General features: G+C 40.7%; 1 protein-coding gene across 1 annotated transcript; it reads right to left on the bottom strand.

Annotated features, from left to right (window-relative positions):
* Positions 1-4,879: 4,879 nt before the first annotated feature.
* Positions 4,880-13,011, bottom strand: LOC138427264 (tripartite motif-containing protein 64-like). Its single transcript, XM_069566613.1, has 6 exons — positions 12,601-13,011; positions 12,011-12,106; positions 10,858-11,102; positions 9,321-9,329; positions 8,814-8,911; positions 4,880-5,367 (listed from the first exon to the last, which is right to left on the bottom strand). Exons 1-6 carry the CDS (start codon positions 13,009-13,011, stop codon positions 4,880-4,882), a joined length of 1,347 nt encoding a protein of 448 aa, XP_069422714.1.
* Positions 13,012-19,280: the final 6,269 nt, after the last annotated feature.

Below are 19,280 nucleotides of genomic sequence, written 5' to 3'. Positions count from 1 at the left end.
TGTTTTGGGAAGTATTAGGGCCATAAGTTCTTTTTTTATATATAAATTTATTTATTTTAATTGGAGGTTCTTTACAATATTGTATTGGTTTTGCCATACATCAACATGAATCCGCCACAGATATACATGTGTTCCCCATCCTGAACCCCCCTCCCTCCTGCCTCCCCATACCATCCCTCTGGGTCATCCCAGTGTACCAGCCCCAAGCATCCAATATCATGCACTGAACCTGGACTGGCGATTTGTTTCATATATATTATACATGTTTCAATGCCATTCTCCCAAATCATCCCACCCTCTCCCTCTCCCACAGAGTCCAAAAGACTGTTCTATACATCTGTGTCTCTTTTGCTGTCTTGCATACAGGGTTATTGTTGCCATCTTTCTAAATTCCATATACGTGTGTTAGTATACTGTATTGGTGTTTTTCTTTCTGACTTACTTCACTCTGTATAATCGGCTCCAGTTTCACCCACCTCATTAGAACTGATTCAAATGTATTCTTTTTAATGGCTGCGTAACATTCCATTGTGTATATGTACCACAGCTTAAGTTCTTTAAAAATTGTGTAAGCTTTCAGGGGCTTTTTCAGTAAGTTAGACGAGAGATAGAGAGTGTGTGTGTGTGTGTGTGCACACGCGTGTGCATGTGTTTTGTTTTTTGTGAGGATTTTTAAAATATTCCTTAATTTCCAGGAATAATTCTTAAAGTGCACAGTTTGCTCATGTTATAAAAGTTTCTAACCATTCCATTATACACATTTCTCCAGAAGTATCTTACAAGTAACTTTTCCCCAGTCTATCAGGGACAGAGGTATTTTGAATGTGTGGCCATCACTGAGCAGGGGACTATTCTCCATGTCTTCCAATAATTTTACAAGATCTTCCTTGGACATTGGAAACTCCATTTCTAGAATTTGGGGCCACTTACAAGGTGCCAGTGATACAATCACCACCCCAAGAGCATGAACATCCTCGCACTAAAGATATGGAAGGTTAACTCTTACTTGAAGTTCTATAGTGCGTGGGATGCAATGATTCTGCAGAGCAAGGGAAGGAAAATTCCTTTCCTCGTATTTGCTAAATGAGAAAATCACATCACGCTTGTCATATATCAATTCTATAATCTAAGTTGACCCTTAAAAATAAAATGAAAATTGTTGCAAATCCTGAATTGAAATTTATGTTTGGATTTCAAATGCAAGATCTGCACCCTTCAAAATTCCCTTATCTCTTCATCACATTTTCCACTCAGTTTTACAGGGCTTATCCTAAATGGGACATAACAAAAAAATGAGTTATTCAATCAAGAGAATTAGAATCAGAGATGTAATCCAGAAAAGTGAAGTAATAAGGTGAAAATGAAAAGAGAAGTGGCTAAAAGGAAAGGCCTTGGATTCCATACCACAGAGAATGGCCTTCTGTGAATTGAAGGACCGAGGGTCCAAGAGAAGATCAGGAGATAAAATGAGATAAACAGAGAAGCTGGTTAGAGATCTGTCAAAAAGAGACCGATTGTCTCAGGGAAATCTCAAAATTAACATTATAGAACAAGCGTATGGAATAGATATTTTAACCACAAAATAATAGAAATTCCTTAAGTTGTGAATCTGCAGCTCAGTTTCCTCTCTACTCTTGACTTTATCCCTAGCACTTTATGTCTATTATGTTAGCTATCTTTTGGAATTTTTTTTCAATGAAGGAACAATATTTTGTCTTTTCAGTTAGGTGGCTCAGTAGTGTCCAACTCTGCAACCCCATGAACTGCAGCTGCCAGGCCTCCCTGTTCATCACCAACTGCCAGAGCCCACCCAAATCCATATCCATTGAGTCAGTGATGCCATCCAACTCTCTCATCCTCTGTCATCCCCTTCTCCTCCTGCTCTCAATCTTTCCCAGCATCAGGGTCTTTTATATATAAAAAATTATTTATTTTAATTGGAGGTTAATTACTGTATAATATTGTATTGGTTTTGCCATACATCAATATGTATCCACCACAGGTATACACATGTTCCCCATCCTGAACCCCCCTCCCTCCTCCTTCCGCATACCATTCCTCTGGGTCGTCCCAGTGCACAAGCCCCAAGCATCCATATCATGCATTGAACCTGGGCTGGGGACTCATTTCATATATGATATTATACATGTTTCAATGCCATTCTCCCAAATCATCCCACCCTCTCCCTCTCCCACAGAGTCCAAAAGACTGTTCTATACATCTGTGTCTCTTTTGTTGTCTCGCATACAGGGTTATCATTATCATCTTTCTAAATTCCATATATATGTGTTAGTATACTGTATTGGTGTTTTTTCTTTCTGGCTTACTTCACTCTGTATAATAGGTTCCAGTTTCATCCACCTCATTAGAACTAATTCAAATGTATTCTTTTTAATGGCTGAGTAATACTCCATTGTGTATATGTACCACAGCTTTCTTATCAATTCATCTGCTGATGGAAATCTAGGTTGCTTCCATGTCCTGGCTATTATAAACAGTGCTGTGATGAACATTGGGGTATACAAGCAACTCCTGCAGCTCAATTCCAGAAAAATAAATGACCCAATCAAAAAATGGGCCTAAGAACTAAATAGACATTTCTCCAAAGAAGACATACAGATGGCTAACAAACACATGAAAAGATGCTCACATCACTCATTATCAGAGAAATGCAAATCAAGACCACAATGAGGTACCATCTCATGCCAGTCAAAATGGCTACTATCCAAAAGACTACAAGCAATAAATGCTGGAGAGGGTGTGGAGAAAAGGGAACCGTCTTACACTGTTGGTGGGAATGCAAACTAGTACAGCCACTATGGAGAACAGTGTGGAGATTCTGGAAATAGAACTGCCTTATGACCCAGCAATCCCACTGCTGGGCATACCCATGCAGGGTCTTTTTAAATGAGTCAGCTCTTTGCATCAGGTAGCCAAAGTGTTGGAGTTTAGTTTCAACATCAGTCCTTCCAATGAACTGATCTGCTTTAGGACAGAATAGTTGGATATCCTTGCAATCCTAGGGACTCTCAAAAGTCATCTTCAACACCACAGTTCAAAAACATCAATTGTTCAGCACTCAGCTTTTTTTTATAGTTCAACTTTCACATCCATACATGACTACTGGAAAAACCAAAGCCTTGACTAGGTGGACCTTTGCTTACAAACTAATGTCTCTGCTTTCCAATATGCTGTCTAGGTTGGTCAAAACTTTCCTTACAAGAAATAAGTGTCTTTTAATTTCATGGCTGCAATCACCATTTGCATTAATTTTGGAGCCCCCAAAATTAAAGTCAGCCACTGTTTCCACTGTTTCCCCCTCATTTTTGCCATGAAGTGATGGGATCGGACGCCATGATCTTAATTTTCTGAATGTTGAGCTTTAAGCCAGCTTTTTCACTCTTCTCTTTCACTTTCATCAAGAGGCTCTTCACTTTCTTCCATAAGGGTGGTGTCATCTGCATATCTGAGGTTACCCTGATATTTCTCCCAGCAGTCTTGATTCCAGCTTGTGCTTCCTCCAACCCAGCATTTCTCATGATGTACTCTGCATATAAATTAAATAAGCAGTGTGACAATATACAGCCTTGATGTACTCCTTTTCCTATTTGGAACTAGTCTGTTGTTCCATGTCCAGTTCTAACTGTTGCTTCCTGACCTGCATATAGGTTTCTCAAGAGGCAGGTCAGGTGGTCTCGTATTCTCATCTCTTTCAGAATTTTCCATGGTTTATTGTGATCCACACAGTCAAAGGCTTTGGCATAGTCAACAGAGCAGAAATAGATGATTTTTCTGGAACTCTCTTGCTTTTCTGATGATCCAGCGAATGTTGGCAATTTGATCTATTGTTCCTCTGCCTTTTCTAAAACCAGCTTGAACATCTGGAATTTCACAATTCATGTGTTGCTGAAACCTGGCTTGGAGAATGATGAGCCTTAGTTTACCAGCATGTGAGATGAGTGCAATTGTGCAGTAGTTTGAGCATTCTTTGGCATTGCCTTTCTTTGGAGTTGGAATGGAAACTGACCTTTTCCTGTCCTGTGGTAGGAGTTTTCCAAATTTGCTGACATATTGAGTGCAGCACTTTCACAGCATCATCTTTCAGGATGTGAAACAGCTCAACTGGAATTCCATCACCTCCATTAGCTTTGTTCGTAGTGATAGTTCCAAAGGCCCACTTGACTTCACATTCCAGGATATCTGGCTCTAGGTGAGTGATCACACCATCATAATTTTATGGGGCTTTTGTCTATATGAATTATTTAATTCATGTGTTTCTTCACTGATTGACCTGACAGTTCTATGTGTTCTCTTCTGAGTACTGCACGGAGAGTGGGAATGTAACAATAATATGAAATAAAATAAGAACTATATGAAATGTCACAGGAATTTCCCTCAATTAGTAAAAATATTTACTAAGTTGAGAAAAGTTTGCTGAAGAGTGTGATGAGATGGTATATGCTGAAAGTAAGTAAATGGTACTGGACATTGGTTCCTTTTGAAGGTCATGCATATGCCCCACAATGAGATAGCTCTGGTTTTACAATTTTGTATAGTTCTAAAAACCATTGATCATGTAGTTTAAAGGTAGTGACCTTTATGGTACATAACTTTAGTTTCATATAATCCTTATTTTAAAAAGAAAAGCAATTTACTATATTCTATGAAATATTTCATAATAAATGTTTATTAAAATTTTAATTAACAGATTTATACATACAACACATTTATGCCATTTTATAAACATACAACCACTATGTTACATTAAATAACAATGTGCTGCTGGACACAGTCAGGTATCCTGTGGCCGCATATGAAGTGAAGGGCAGCAATATCCCCAGAGAAGAAGATCCAATAAATGGTCAGAGAAATGGCCAATTCACAGAGATTTAAGGCAAAGGAAAGGTATCATAGGGGAGGCGAAGGCAGAAGAAAGGGAAGTATATATGAGGGAACTTCTGAAAACATCATAGAAGCTCACAGTTCCATTGTCATAATCCAAAAACACGCCAATCTTACCCAGAGGCCTTTTCACAAAGTGAACTAAGGGTGGGGAGGTGGTGGACAGAATATACTGACTGTTCACCTTTGTAGAACACAGAAAAAATGCTTCTTCAGCACCAACACTGATACTGGTATCACTTGTGAAGATGCTTTTACAGACCCCCAGAACCCAGGTGGAAGACTGTGCCACATCCAGCTCCCAATAATGCCTCCCGGAGGTGAAGGCCTGAGCTCCCCAGGACACAGTACACGCCTCGCCCTGGGGCTGCCTGGACGCGCCGGGATGGCCACCCACGAACAGCACGCTCGCGTCATCGAGGATCGCGTGGCGAGCGGTCATCATCAGACTCAGGACGCTATTCACTGCAGAAAGAGCGAATTGTGTCAGCCAGTTGAATTTCCATGTCTCTCAGAGGCAGAGGCTCTCTACACAATAAGCTTTTTAATTTTCCTTCTCCAAGGAAATCAAAACAGACAGCAAAGGGAGTGACTCTTCTCTGAAGAATAAAAGTTATTACTATCTCTGTGGCATACAGAAATACATCAGATGAAAGAGAAAATTTTAAAAAATACATATATCATGAACTGGGTGAAGTCTGATTTAGGTCAATCTCTTCATAGTTTACTTTAGGATTCATCTAAAAACATTTATTCTCATATTAGAAAACTTTCCCTGTGTATTTTGTACTTAATACTATGGAAACTGCAGATGGCACTTTGTTATCACGTGGATACTTAGGGGATATAATCTCTACCTATTACATTTTCAAAGGTCAAAAGAATTGATAGAAATCCATCTATGAATAATTTTGAAGTTTCAAAAAATATATTCTAACAGTGTTCATGCATCACTTGTCTTAAAGTTGTTGTGAGATTGAGAGCATTACAATTCTTCTGCCAAAGCCCATTTCAATTTTTCTGTCATTTATCCCTAATTTTAGAAATAATAAATGTTCTTTGCACAATGTGTAATAAATTTAGCTATAATGAAGTGAAAGTAAAAGTGTTAGTCCTTCAGTCCTGTTCTACTTTTTGCAACCCTGTGGACTGTATGTAGCCTACCAGGCTCCTCTGTTCATGGAATTTTCCAGGCAAGAATGCTGGAGTGGATTTCCATTCCCTTCTCCAGGGATTTTCCCCATCCAGGGCTTGAACCTGGGTCTCCTGCATTGCAGGCAGACTCTTTATCATTTGAGCCACCAGGAAAGCCCAAAGAGTAAATTAAAAGCAGCAATGATAGATTTAAGCTCACGAGTGAAATAAACTGAGTAAACAACATATTGATGGTCACTCACATAACTAAATATTCAGTCTCTTTATAATCACAGTAACAACTTGGTTGCTCTCCTTTTGCTCTTCCTATGTCAGATATATGTGTGTGTGTGTGTGTGTGTCTGGTTTTGCGTTTTCAGGAAGTTACAGGTGGCACACATCAGACTTGTTGTTTATAATGTGAATATAGAGGCACCAAAAGAGTCTGAAATGCAGTACTTGGAAGCAGTCTCAGAAACCAAAGAATCATCTGTTCACTTCCAAGGCAAGCCATTCAATATCACAGTAATCCAAGTCTATGCCTCAACCAGTAATGCTACAGAAAATGAAGTTGAACAGTTCTATGAAGACCTACAAGACCTTCTAGAACTAACACCCCAAAAAGATGTCCTTTTCATTATAGGGGACTGGAATGCAAAAGTATGAAGTCAAGGAATACCTGGAGTTACAGGTAAATTTGCCCTTGGAGTACAGAATGAAGCAGGGCAAAGGCTAATAGAGTTTTGCCAAGAGAATGCACTGGTCATAGCAAACACCCTCTTCCAACAACATGTGAGAATATTCTATACGTGGATCACCAGATGGTCAATACCAAAATCAGATTGATTATATTCTTTGCAGCCAGTAATGGAGAAGCTTTATACAGTCAGCAAAAACAAGACCTAGAGTTGAGTGTGGCTCAGACCATGAAATCTTTATTGCCAAATTCAGATTTAAATTGAAGAAAGTAGGGAAAACCACTAGACCATTCAGGTATGACCTAAATCAAATCCCTTGTGACTCTACAGTGGAAGTGACAAATAGATTCAGGGGATTAGATCTGATCGATGGTGTGATCACTCACCTAGATCCAGACATCATGGAAAGCAAAGTCAAGCGGGCCTTAGGAAGCATCACTACAAACAAACAAAGTTAGTGGAAGTGATGGACTTCAATTGAGCTGTTTAAATCCTAAAAGATGATGCTGTGTAAGTACTTCACTCAATATGCCAGCAAATTTGGAAAACTCAGCAGTGGCCACAGGACTGGAAAAGGTCAGTTTTCATTCCAATCCCAAAGAAAGGCAATGCCAAAGAATGCTCAAACTGCTGCGTAACTGCACTCATCTCACACGCTAGTAAAGTAATGCTCAACATTCTCCAACCCAGGCTTCAACAGTACTTAAACCCTGAACTTCCAGATGTTCATGCTGCATTTAGAAACACCAGAGGAACCAGAGATCAAATTACAAACATCTGCTGGATCATCAGAAAAAAAAAAAAGAGAGAGAGAGAGAGAGTTCCAGAAAAACATCTATTTCTGCTTCATTAACTACACAAAGCCTTTGAATGTGTGGATCACAACAAACTGTGGAAAATTCTTCAAGAGATGGGAATACCAGACCACCTGACCTGTCTCCTGAGAAATCTGCATACAGGTCAAGAAGCAACAGTTAGAAGTGGACAAGGAACAACAGACTGTTTCCAAATCCAGAAAGGCATAAGTCAAGGCTGTATATTATCATGCTGCTTATCTAACTTAAATTCACAGTACATCATGAGAAATGCTGGACTGGATGAAGCCCAAGCTGGAATTATGACTGTTGGGAGAAATATAAATAATCCCAGATATGCAGATGACACCACCCTTATGGCAGAAAGTGAAGAAGAACTAAAGAGCCTCTTGATGAAAGTGAAGGAAGAGGGTGAAAAAGTTGGGTTAAAACTCAACATTCAGAAAATGAAGATCATGGCATCTGGTCCCATCACTTCATGGGAAATAGATGGGGAAACAATGAAAAAGTGATAGACTATTTGGTGGGGGGAGGGGGTGGTCCAAAATCACTCCCAATGGTGACTGCAGCCATGGAATTAAAAGATGCTTGCTCCTTGGAAGAGAATTTATGACCAACCTAGACAGCATTTTAAAAACCAGTGTCATTACTTTGCTAACAAAGATCCATCTAGTCAAAGCTATGGTTTTTCCAGTAGCCATGTATGGATGTGAGAGTTGGACTATAAAGAAAGATGAGCACTGAAAAATTAATGCTTTTGAACTGTGGTGGAGAAGACTCTTGAGAGTCCCTTTGACATCAAGGAGTTCCAACCAGTCCATCCTAGAAGAAATCGATCCTGAATATTCACTGGAAGGACTGATGCTAAGGCTGAAACTCAAATACTTTGGCATCTGATGTGATAAACTCACTCATTTGAAAAGTCCCTGAGGCTGGGAGAAACTGAAGGCGAGAGGAGAAGGAAACAACAGAGGATGAAATGGTTGGGTGGCATCACTGGCTCAATGGACAAGAGTTTGAGTAAACTCCAGGAGTTGGTGATGGACAGGGAAGCCTGGCGTGCTGCAGTCTATGGGATCACAAAGAGTCAGACAAGACTGAGCGACTGAACTGAACTGATAGAGGTAGAAAAGGTGTTGGCAACTTCAGGAATTTATGCACCACCTTCATAACCAAAAAAGAAATACAATGAAAATGAAAGAAGGGTTGTTCCCAAGAAGCTCTAATGAAATGTAGTCCTGATCACCAAAAGGCTGACTCTTACCTCTGAAGTTGTTCAGCATGTGTAGGAATCCAGAGACAGGCCAGGAAGGGAGCTCTGGGTTCATGGGCTGAGGCTTCTGTATCTGTGCCAAATGAGTCCTGTAGAAAGAACATCGATTCCACGTCAAGACAAATGGCTAATCACGTGAGCATTGCAAAACAGCAGACTTCACCACAGGATCCCATATGTTCTCAGGATATATACTATTCATTTGAGAATATAGAAATGTTGCCATATATTTTACTAAATAGAAATTACATCAAATTTCATTTTCCCCATTTTTCTCAGACAATATTCCAAATTTGCACTCACTAAACTTCATTCCCTTCCTCAATTCCATCAATTAAAAGATCCTGGGCATTTTACAGAGAGCAAAAAATTCAGGCTAAGCCTTTGAGAGTTCACTCACAAAGTAGTCATCAAGGATGCATTCCGTGTCTAAATAGAAGTGCTCACTGACAAGACATGTTTACTCTTCTCTGTCAAGCAAAGTGACCCAGGTCCAACCTGGCTGCCCTGGTCCTGAATGTCTCACTTAGCAGTGGGCAGCAGAAAGCTGCTCCCTGTGAGGTCCTGCCTGCAGGGGGCTTGCTGTGATGGAACAGGCTGAGTCACTGCTACTCAGTATTAACAAAATCACAGTCTCTCTGGGACTATGCCTCTTTCATGCCTTTTTCACCTTTCAGCTCACTAGGATAGGTGCTTCCTCTGTGATGTCTCAGAAAAATCACTTGCTAAGTTTTATTGTGGTCAGGCTGGAGAGAATGGATCGAGTGGGTGGAAGAAAGCCCAGAATGTCAGCAGATTTTCAGATGTAGTTGATTTCAGTCAAATGAAAAGGAAACTACTGAGACCAAGGGTCAGAAACCCTTGAAATTCTTTTGAAATAAAATAGAAAATGGCCAAAAAGACAATGTTGGTAATCCATATACAAGGGTTCTGTACCTGTGAATTCACACATGGATTCAATCTGTACATTCTGGGCTATTCATTTGCTTATTTATTCCTTTAGTTTATAATAGGATCAGAGCTACTATTCTAACTATATTTCATATACAGTGTGTACCAGTCAATCCCAAATTCCCAGTGTAAACTTCCTTCCCCTTTGCCTTTGTTCTGAGTGGAAAAAATTCACAAAACATTTCAGAAACTTCCAAAAATGTAAAAATTGAAAATGTCACATACCAGGGAATGACTTATGTAGCATTTACTTTATACTGTATATGTTGGAAAGTTATCTAGAGATGACAAAGTATACAGGAGCACGTGTATTTGTTATCTGCAAATAACATGGTATTATGTATAAAGGATCCTGAATCCTGGGATTTAGATATGGGAGAGGACCTGAAATAAATACCCAGGTCTCAAGCAAGAACTGTGGGTCCACTTCATCAAAAAGGCAAAAATATTTCAGAAATCAAAAATCATTAGTGTATACTCACATTTCCAGCACATTTTCCAAGCCCTACAAAGAAAAAATAAAAAATCATGTTAATTATTAGAGTTCTGTTTCCATCTCCTGTACCTATTCTTGTTTCATAATAAGACATGGTTTTCTAAATCTCTTCTAAGTAACACTCAGAAGCAATCTTCATAACAGACCCTAACCTAAAGCATGATGGGCTTCCTCAGGTCTCATTAAGGAAGGAAAGGGGCCAGGAAGGGTCTGCACAATGTTGCAGCAACATCTAGGTTTCCAGTGTTACTCACTGCCCACTGCTGTCTTCAGGAAGTGATCTCACCACTTATGATAACAATTAAGGTAAACCAGACAATTGCATAAAAAGAGCCATAGGTTGCATTAAAATTGATACTGGTTCTAAATATCTTGTCTGTATGACAATAAGAACCTCTAGTCTTCAAGAAGAGTGGATAACAGAGAGTGCCAAGGGTTTAGGGGGTTATATACTGAGATTTACTCCAAGAAAAGTAACTTTCCCCTGGTCACAGAATTTTGCTGATTATGTTATCATCTGCCTGGATAGGTAATGTTTCAGTGTCACAGCAGCTTGTCTAGAAGAGGGTTTCTCTCTCTGAGGTTGGCCCCTCCTTTCTCACCTGGAGCAGCTCCACGTCTGGCTTGTGGCACATCTCGGTCAGCTCTCTGTACATGTCTTTCAGACTTTCTCTGTACTGAGACATTCTGAACACACTCTCCTTGAGTTGTTCACAAATCTCCTTGGCTTCTTGCTCCAGGGCCTCCAGATGCAGTTGCTCCTCCTCCCGGAGCAACAGAAGCATCCTCTGATATTCAAGCTTGATCATCACCTTTCTTAAGGCCACATAGTCCTGCAGAGATAGTGGATCCAAAGCATTACTTATGTTCACATTCAAAAGAAAACTTCAAATTATTTCCTTAGTGTCATCAAGGAAGTTCCTGACAAACTGCCACATGCATCAAAGAGTCTTGAATATTTTCTGGTCCTTGTTGCCCATGCTTTCTCTGAACTCCTAATCTCTTTCCCTGTTTCAATCAAGTCACCTGAGGGATCCCAGGCTGTCTCCCAAGGAGGATTCTTCCAGGTTCTTACTCCATCAATTATTTCCTCTCTGACCTGAGTCTTGTTTTTCTCTTGTTCCTTTCTCTGATTCTTCTAGATATTCTTTCATGAAGTAAACCTCATTTTGAATATATGTTTGTTTTTTTTTTTTTTTCCTGCATGCTGACTCTCTTCAGTCGTGCACAACTCTTTGTGACCTTGTGGATTATAGCTCACCAGGCTCCTCTGTCCATGGGATTCTCCAGGCAGGAATACTGGGGTGGGCTGCTATTTCCTCCTCCAGGGCATCTTCCCAACCCAGGGATGCATTCCATGTCTGTTGTGGCTCTTGCACTGAAGGCTGATTCTTTGCCCCTGAGCCATCATTTTCCCTCTAGGGATGACTCTCTTCCTCCCTTCTCCTTCACCGTCACAGCTAGTGCAGTGTGTCTTATACCCCATGTCTGAAAAGGCTTATTCCAATCTTCAAAACGTGGCCTTGGAATACATTTCATGCCTTGGTCTTCAAATATACTAGCATTCTTTGAACTAGCATATATTAGCCTGTTCTAATTGCAATTACTGATCAGTCATTTGAAACCACTCCTCCAGGGAAGAGACCAGTAGCCTTTAACAATAACTTATACTGACTTAAAATATCTAAGGTAAAAGTATATCAATATTTATTCAAATAAATAGGAACATTTTTATTCTTACCTCAAAGGACTGAGTTGTCTTAGCTTCCTGATTCAGACTGCTTTGTATTTCTTCTCTCATTTTCCATAAAGAACTCATTCTCTTCAGGAGTTTCTCCTGCAAAATACCCATGGGATTTAGTAACACAGAAGATGACACTATAATATTAATCCTTTTATTCCTGAGCAAAGGCATTTATTAGTTACACAGAAACCTTGACTTAGGAGGCTGTCGTCAGACTTTTCCACATTAATTTGATGCCAATATTTGAATATCTAGGAATAGAACTGTATACTAGAGAACTGGGGGCACTTTAAAGATAATGGGATCCATGTCTCATGATACTGAGGCTCAGACTGTAATAGCCCGAGGAAGAAAGCCTCAGGCTCCCATCAGAAGCCTGTGGCCCTGGTGCCACCCGCCCCGGGATGCTGCATTTCCACACGTGTGGACAATTGGGCAACAACACTGAAAGGACACATTATATGTGAGGATCCACATTCAGAAACCCCACCTCCACTATCTCCACCCCATCACCATCATCACATGCTCATCTTCCTCTCTGACTTAGGAGCCTCTAGATCCCAAACTGCTCTAGAGGCATCACCTACCCGGGACTCCTCAGCAGCCCTGGGTATCGGACTGTGGCTGTGAGCTGCGTGCTCGGGGCGTTCAGAGCAGGGCCCACAGAGCAGGGTCTGGTCAGCCTCGCAGAAGAGGCCTTTGGCTTCCTGGTGTGTCACACAGATCTGCTCCTCAGAGCTGTGGTCGTGGTCAGCTCTGGCCTGTCTGGCAAGGGAAGCCAGCCTCTTGAGGGCAATGTTGGTTTTGAAATCAGGCCTCTCTGATAGTCCCCTGCACTCAGGGCAGCTCCTTGGGGTCTGGCCTTCTTCCCAGCAAAGGCTCAGACAGGGACGGCAGAAGCTGTGCCCACAGTCTATGGTGACGGGGTCCAGGAAGCAGTTCATGCAGACGGAGCAGGTGAGTTCCCTCTGGAAGACCTGCAGTGTGTCTGAATCCATGTTTCTGAAAATTAAAGAAAGAAATAAGAGAGAGTAAGAAAAAGTTTTTCTTCTGTCCTGATCAGGAAAAATAAATCCTTTGGACAAATTCCTGTCTTGAACTCTAATTTCCCTATTTGCTTACCTCCCCAGAACAAACCTAGAGATGGTGACTGTATACACCTTAAATTTGATCTATTATACAAAAGACGAAATACAGTAAGAGTCTTTAGCAAGGTTTTGGTTAAAATAAACCAGGATTTCAATCATACTAAAATTATTAATACATGGAGAAGCTTAAAGATTAGTGTGAGTGTGCTCAGTCCTGTCTGACTCATTGCTACACCTAGACTGTAGCCCACCAGGCTCTCCTGCCCTTGAGATTTCCCAGGCTTGAATCCTGGAAAGATTTGCCATTTCCTTCTCCAAGGGATCTTCCCACTTAGTGGCTGAACCCACGTTTCCTGCATCTTCTGCATTGGCGGGTGGACTCTTTACCACAGAATCATCTGGGAAGCCCCTTAAAGATTGGAATGGAGGGTAAGTGTTGGGATGACTTCAGAGTTACTTTGTTAGCTGATTCTGACAGAAGCACGCACAGAACCTCAGTCTGTCTCTCTCTCGACTTCCACGACTCCCTGACTGGAACCCACACTAGCACACCCTTCGTTTCTCTCCTCATGGCCTCAGTTCCTTCCGTCATCAAAGTGACAGAAGTGCTTTTCTAAGACAAAGAAATTTGTTTACAAAGAACTTAAACTTCATACAAACAATGTTGGCTTTAATCTGATGTCCTAAAGAGTTCAGAGCTTGCTTCCAGCTTAAATAACAAAACTGCTCCTTTCAAGACAAAAAGAAAAAAGAAAATGTCACTTCTAGTTCAGGAAAGCAAATTTTCCTGAAATCGGTTCATATCATCAGAGCATGTCATATTTTGAACCGGTGAATGTTCAGGTACCACAATAATCAGGAAACAATAGTCAGCATGAATATAATCATTTGTAGATTGACAGCATCTATGACCATGATAATATTAAAACAATAATAGAACTTAATATGTGTTGCCTAGTATTTCTCAGCATTGAATTAAATCCTTTTCTATAGATTAACTGCTTTAATCGTCTCAACAATATTTACTAATTTTCTATTTTTACCCACATTTTATAAGGAGATTACTTGATATATAGTGGGTAAAAATAAGTTACTTTTCTGAAAATCCCACATGGAATCAATGCTTGAGGAAGTGCTCAAACATAGATAGTACTGACAGAATAAATACAACTAGCTTTTTTCTCCAGACTGCCATTAAAGTTTTATTTTTAACTGATCATATCAGAATTTCATTGTACCCGATCTCACCTTTGGTTGTAGTTAATAAAGTTTTCTACTCTTTTTCAGTAGGTAACTCTCAAATTTAGTTCAAGATTTAGATGCTCCACTGCTGGTGGCAGAAACTCAAAAGTCTTCACAGCTCAGCCAACTCCAAACACCACAGCTCTGGGCTCCAGAGAAGACTGAGCTTTGTTTTTGGTGGATGCTTTATATTTTCTAATGACCATGCCCATTTCTTCCAAGTGATAGGGTTATCAACTCTGTGAAAAGGTATAGGTGCAGATGATTAGATTTTGCAGAGTTGGAAACACATCAGGATGCCAATGATTGAATCAAATGTTTGAAACCTACTTGATCCAATTGCCACAATCCAACCTCTGATAAAAGTTTCACCATGAATTTACCTTTGTAATTCATGAAGATTTTGTTTTGGAATAAACTATCCAAGTATGAATTTCACATCTCCATTTAATGAACTATATTATAGTTTTAATAGCACCTACCCATCTAGAGCTATCACCCACTAGATTTACTTGCCTTTCTGAATTTGCCTTCATTCATTCAGTGATATGAATCCCTCACATTCTATTTTTCAACCCGGGTACTCAAGCTCTCCCAAAATACACATACTGCTCTGGCCAAGATAGCCAGAAGTTGCTTTTTGGAAATATCTGAACTGCCCAGGATTGAATTTCATATCTTCATTTCATAAACTATATGATAGCCCTAATTGCAGCAACCAATAATCTCACCAGTAACAAGTGATAATGCTTGAGTGCTGTCTCTTCAGTTGAGTCAGACTCTTTGCAAAACCCAGGGACTGTAGCCCGCCAGACTCCTCCATCTGTGGGATTCTCTAGGTAAGAATACTGGAGTGGATTGCCATGCCTTCCTGCAGGGGAACTTCCCAACCAAGGGATCAAACCCTCAGCTCTATGTGTTCTTCATTGGCAGGTTCTTTACCATTAGCGCCACCTGGGAAGCCCACTAGTGAGAAAAGGGACTGTGATTTTCCTTCTAGGAGTAGCAGTGACTCAGCTTGTTCCATCACAGCAAGCCCACTTGTTCTCTAAAACGCAGCAAACTTTGCCTTACCTGGCATGGACTAGGGGAAGGAATGAAGTTCAATGAGCTGAAAATTGAAATAGTGTCTGAGAAAAAGAGGAAAGTTTAAATTGGATATAATTTCTATTTTGAAAACATGGTAAGATTTTATATTCCCAAAGTTGTCATTGCTGGTTTTTAATTTTCTCTATATTATAACTGAATATACTATTCATTACACAAAGAATATTTATTATCTGTAAAATCAGGAAGAATTGACAAAAAAGATTAAAATTGTCTTAGGTCAAATAATTGTAAGGATCATATATGGAATCAAATATTAGATCAATATCAAGTAACTGAAAGGCAAGAGTTATGTGAACATGGTTATCTGGAACATCCTTTTTGAAGTTTCCTGTATTCACTGATGACGTGCTATCAAATTTTTGGATCCTTGAAAATGTAATAGGTAGAGAAAACCCCCCAAGTAAATATCCACATGATAGCAAAGTGCCATCTACAGGTGCCATGCATTTAACAAAAGGGACACAAGAAAAACTTTCTACTAAAGATACAAATAATGAGCCCCAACATAAAGTATCAAGATAACAGAGCTTGTGCATGCTCAGTTGTGCCTGACTCTGTGACTGTATGGACTATATAGCCTGCCAGGCTCCTCTGTCCATGGGATTTCTCGATAAGAATACTGGAGGAGGTTGCCATTTCCTTTTCCAAGGGATCTTCCTGACCCAGAGATCAAACCCTATCTCCTGTGTCAGCTGCATTGGCAGGCAGATTTTTTTTTTTTTTTTTTTTTGCCACTGAGCCTCCTGGGAAGCCCAAAAATATCAAGAGGCTGACGTTAAATCAGACTTCACAGTTTATAATATACCTCTCTTGCTTTTGTTTTACTCTCTATGTGATTGGAGGTGTTTCTATACGCAGTAGTGATACTAATAAATTTGTTCATCCTAGAGAAGTCAGTCTGAACTCTCTGGGGTTTGTGCTCAGTCTTTCCTTGGAGAAGGGAAAATGAACTGACTCATTGAATAGAGAGACTTTCTCTCTGAGGATATGGAAATGCCATTAATTGACCTGGTTTTTCTCTTTCTCCCTTGGATAACATTCTCAGTCAGAAAATTACCATTCACAATGTGAGCCTTTCAGAAGATGATACAAGTGTGATGTTTGGAAATCACCATTACTAATTTTTTCTTAGGCGTTGCTACAGAAAAATATTGAATCAAAAATAGTATATACAGGCTTTAGCTCCATAGTTTGAACTCCTACAGCCCAGAATTCCAAGGCCACTGCAGCAGGAGGGAGAGCAGAAAGAGGTCCTCAGGCCTCTCTGCCCTGCAGGGCTGGAGACAAGGAACCCCAACCCAGACTCAAGGTCAAGGTTTCCCCCTGGAGATCGATGTTTGGAGTCCTAGGACAGTTCTAGACCGTGTCCTTTCTCTGGCATCATCGCTGATGGAGCCACCTCCTTCCACAGAGACCTGCCTTCCCCGAGAGCAGCGTGTCTTTCAGGAGAGCCTGGTCTGCCAGGGTCAGAGCCCAGGCCGTCCTGGTGGTCAGTGGGCTCCAGCCCCGCCACTGAGGGACCCGCCCGAGGGGGTCGTGTGAGGCTGGAGGCGCTTGGACACCTGTTCCAGGTGCTCTGGGACAGCCACAGGGCTCAGACCCTGTGTTTCTGGGAAGGATCTTGCTTTCTGTCTGTCCAGGAGCCCAAAGGCCCAGTAGGGAGTCAGGAGAACATGCATGGCAGTGGGAGAATGGCCCTATTCCCGGATCTTAAATGGGCTGCTCCAGGGAACCCCAATATCTTTTTGTCTGCAAGTGCCTGACAGGGCCCCGGAGTCTGGTGGTCCTGAAGGTACTGTCTCCCGATGAACATGGCCTGAGTGTCAGAAAAGAACTCAGATCCCCGGGCACCATGTGCAGGTCTTGGTGAGAGTTAGTGTTGGAAACAGGGGTGCTGGACCACTGAGCCAGAGGGGGTTCATGTGGATTCTGGGGCTGTGGCCTCATCGAGGCTCTCAGGAGCTCTGCTGGCTCCTGAACCCTGCAGGTTCCCTGGCATTGCACCTGCCCTCCCACTGCGTCTTCCTGTGCGAGGCCCCAAGGGTGGTTCTCTGCCCAGGGTGAACTCAAGAGAGAAGCGACTGAGTCAGAAAAAGAAAGATAAATATCTTGTGATATTGACTATATGTGGAATCTAAAATAATGGTACCAATGAGGTTATTTACAAAAGAAACACACAGATGTAGAAAACAAACTTAAGGTTCCAGGTGCTAAGAAACAGGGTGGAGGATGGGAGGGATAATGTGGAGATCTGGATGATTATACACCCATTCCTATGCATAAAACTGTCAGAAATAAGGATCTGTTGTGTAGCATGGGAAATTCTATTCTATACTCTGTAATGACCTATATGGGAAAAAAACTTTTATAAAAAAGAGTGGATATATGTATTTATATAATTGATTCACCAGACTGTATAAGAGAAACTAACATAACCTTGAAAATCAAGGATATTCCAACAAAAATTGAAAAATAAATAAATTTTCTCATCTAGTAACCTTCCCTGAGTGAATTATCATGGCCCATCATTGAATAAATAGAAAAACGTTTTAAGGACTAGAATGCAAACACAGTATAATAAAGAAAACCTGAAAAGATAGTTGCCCAAACTTAACAGGCAATATAATATTTCTTTCACAAGCTGTCTATTTTTTTCTAGTCAATCTTGTACAAAACAATGACATAATCATTAACTCCACAACCTAGCATCAATATTTCCACTGTGCATACATATTGAATAATAAAATGGAGAGAGTAAGAAATCATATGCAAGGAATGAGTATCAGGAGTCTTAGAGAAAAACCCATGACAGCTATTGTGTGTGGAGTTACAGACATAAAGAGAAAAGCAATAGTGTGTAACCTAAACAGAATAACAAAACCAAAAATAAGAAAATAAAAATATTCTGAAGGAAAAATTTCATGCAGAACTGAGTGAAAATAACTGAGTGAGATTTGAAACCATGCTGCTCCCTTTCCTCTCCTCCTCTGACAATTCCATGCTCTCATTCAGTTTCCTGTCTGCACCATTCCTACCACTAACATGAGCGGCTTGTCTAAGAAGGTACAGCTTTTTAATGGTAAGATTTAAGAGATTTTTGTCCTAATTTCCAAGTTTCATTTCACTTAATAGCTTCCCATGTTGACCATAGATTCTTTAGAGTAAGAGCAGTCTGAATTAATTATACATTGGAGTTAAAAACTTCTTGCCATGGAAGGGTTTAGGAAATTGAGAAAGTTTCTCAAATACTTGTTTGAGGTGCACAGTGCATGTGTCCTTAGTCATGTCTGATTCTTTGGGATCCTTTGGACTGTAGCCCACCAAGGTTCCTCTGTCAGTTGAATTTTTCAGTCAAGAATACTGGAGTAGGTTGTCATTTCCTCCTTCAGGGGATCTTCCTGACCCAAGGATCAAACCTATGTTTAATGTGTTCCCTGCATTACATTTTATGTGAATTCTTTACCCACTGAGCCATCAGGAGAAAAAAAAAAAAAAACATAGATGACATGGGGCTTCCCTGATAGCTCAGTTGGTAAAGAATCTGGCTGCAGTGCAGGAGATCCCAGTTCAATTCCTAACTCAGGAAGATCCGGTGGAGAAGGGATAGGCTACCCATTCCAGAATTCTTGGGCTTTCCTTGTGGCTCAGCTGGTAAAGAATTTTCCTGCAACGTGAGAGACTTGAGTTTGATCCCTTGGTTGGGAAGATCCCCTGGAGAAGGGAATGGCTCCCCACTCCAGTGTTCTGGCCTGGAGAACTCCATGGACTGTATAGTCCATGGGTGGCAGAGTTGCACAGGACTGAGTGACTTTCACTTTTAGATGACA

Source organism: Ovis canadensis, chromosome 21 (genome assembly GCF_042477335.2).
Source record: "Ovis canadensis isolate MfBH-ARS-UI-01 breed Bighorn chromosome 21, ARS-UI_OviCan_v2, whole genome shotgun sequence".
NCBI classification, from domain to species: domain Eukaryota; kingdom Metazoa; phylum Chordata; class Mammalia; order Artiodactyla; family Bovidae; genus Ovis; species Ovis canadensis.
Note: the sequence above shows the minus strand (reverse complement) of the source record. Positions and strands in the feature narration are given on the sequence as shown.

What these genes read in the sequence shown, in the direction of transcription:
- LOC138427264 (XM_069566613.1), bottom strand. Translation starts at nt 13,011, where the DNA reads ATGGATTCAGACACACTGCAGGTCTTCCAGAGGGAACTCACCTGCTCC. An exon ending in GGGCTGCTGAGGAGTCCCGG is followed by an intron (nt 12,107 to 12,600) that starts GTAGGTGATGCC and finishes GGTATTTTGCAG; the next exon opens with GAGAAACTCCTGAAGAGAAT. An exon ending in AGACAACTCAGTCCTTTGAG is followed by an intron (nt 11,103 to 12,010) that starts GTAAGAATAAAA and finishes CTATCTCTGCAG; the next exon opens with GACTATGTGGCCTTAAGAAA.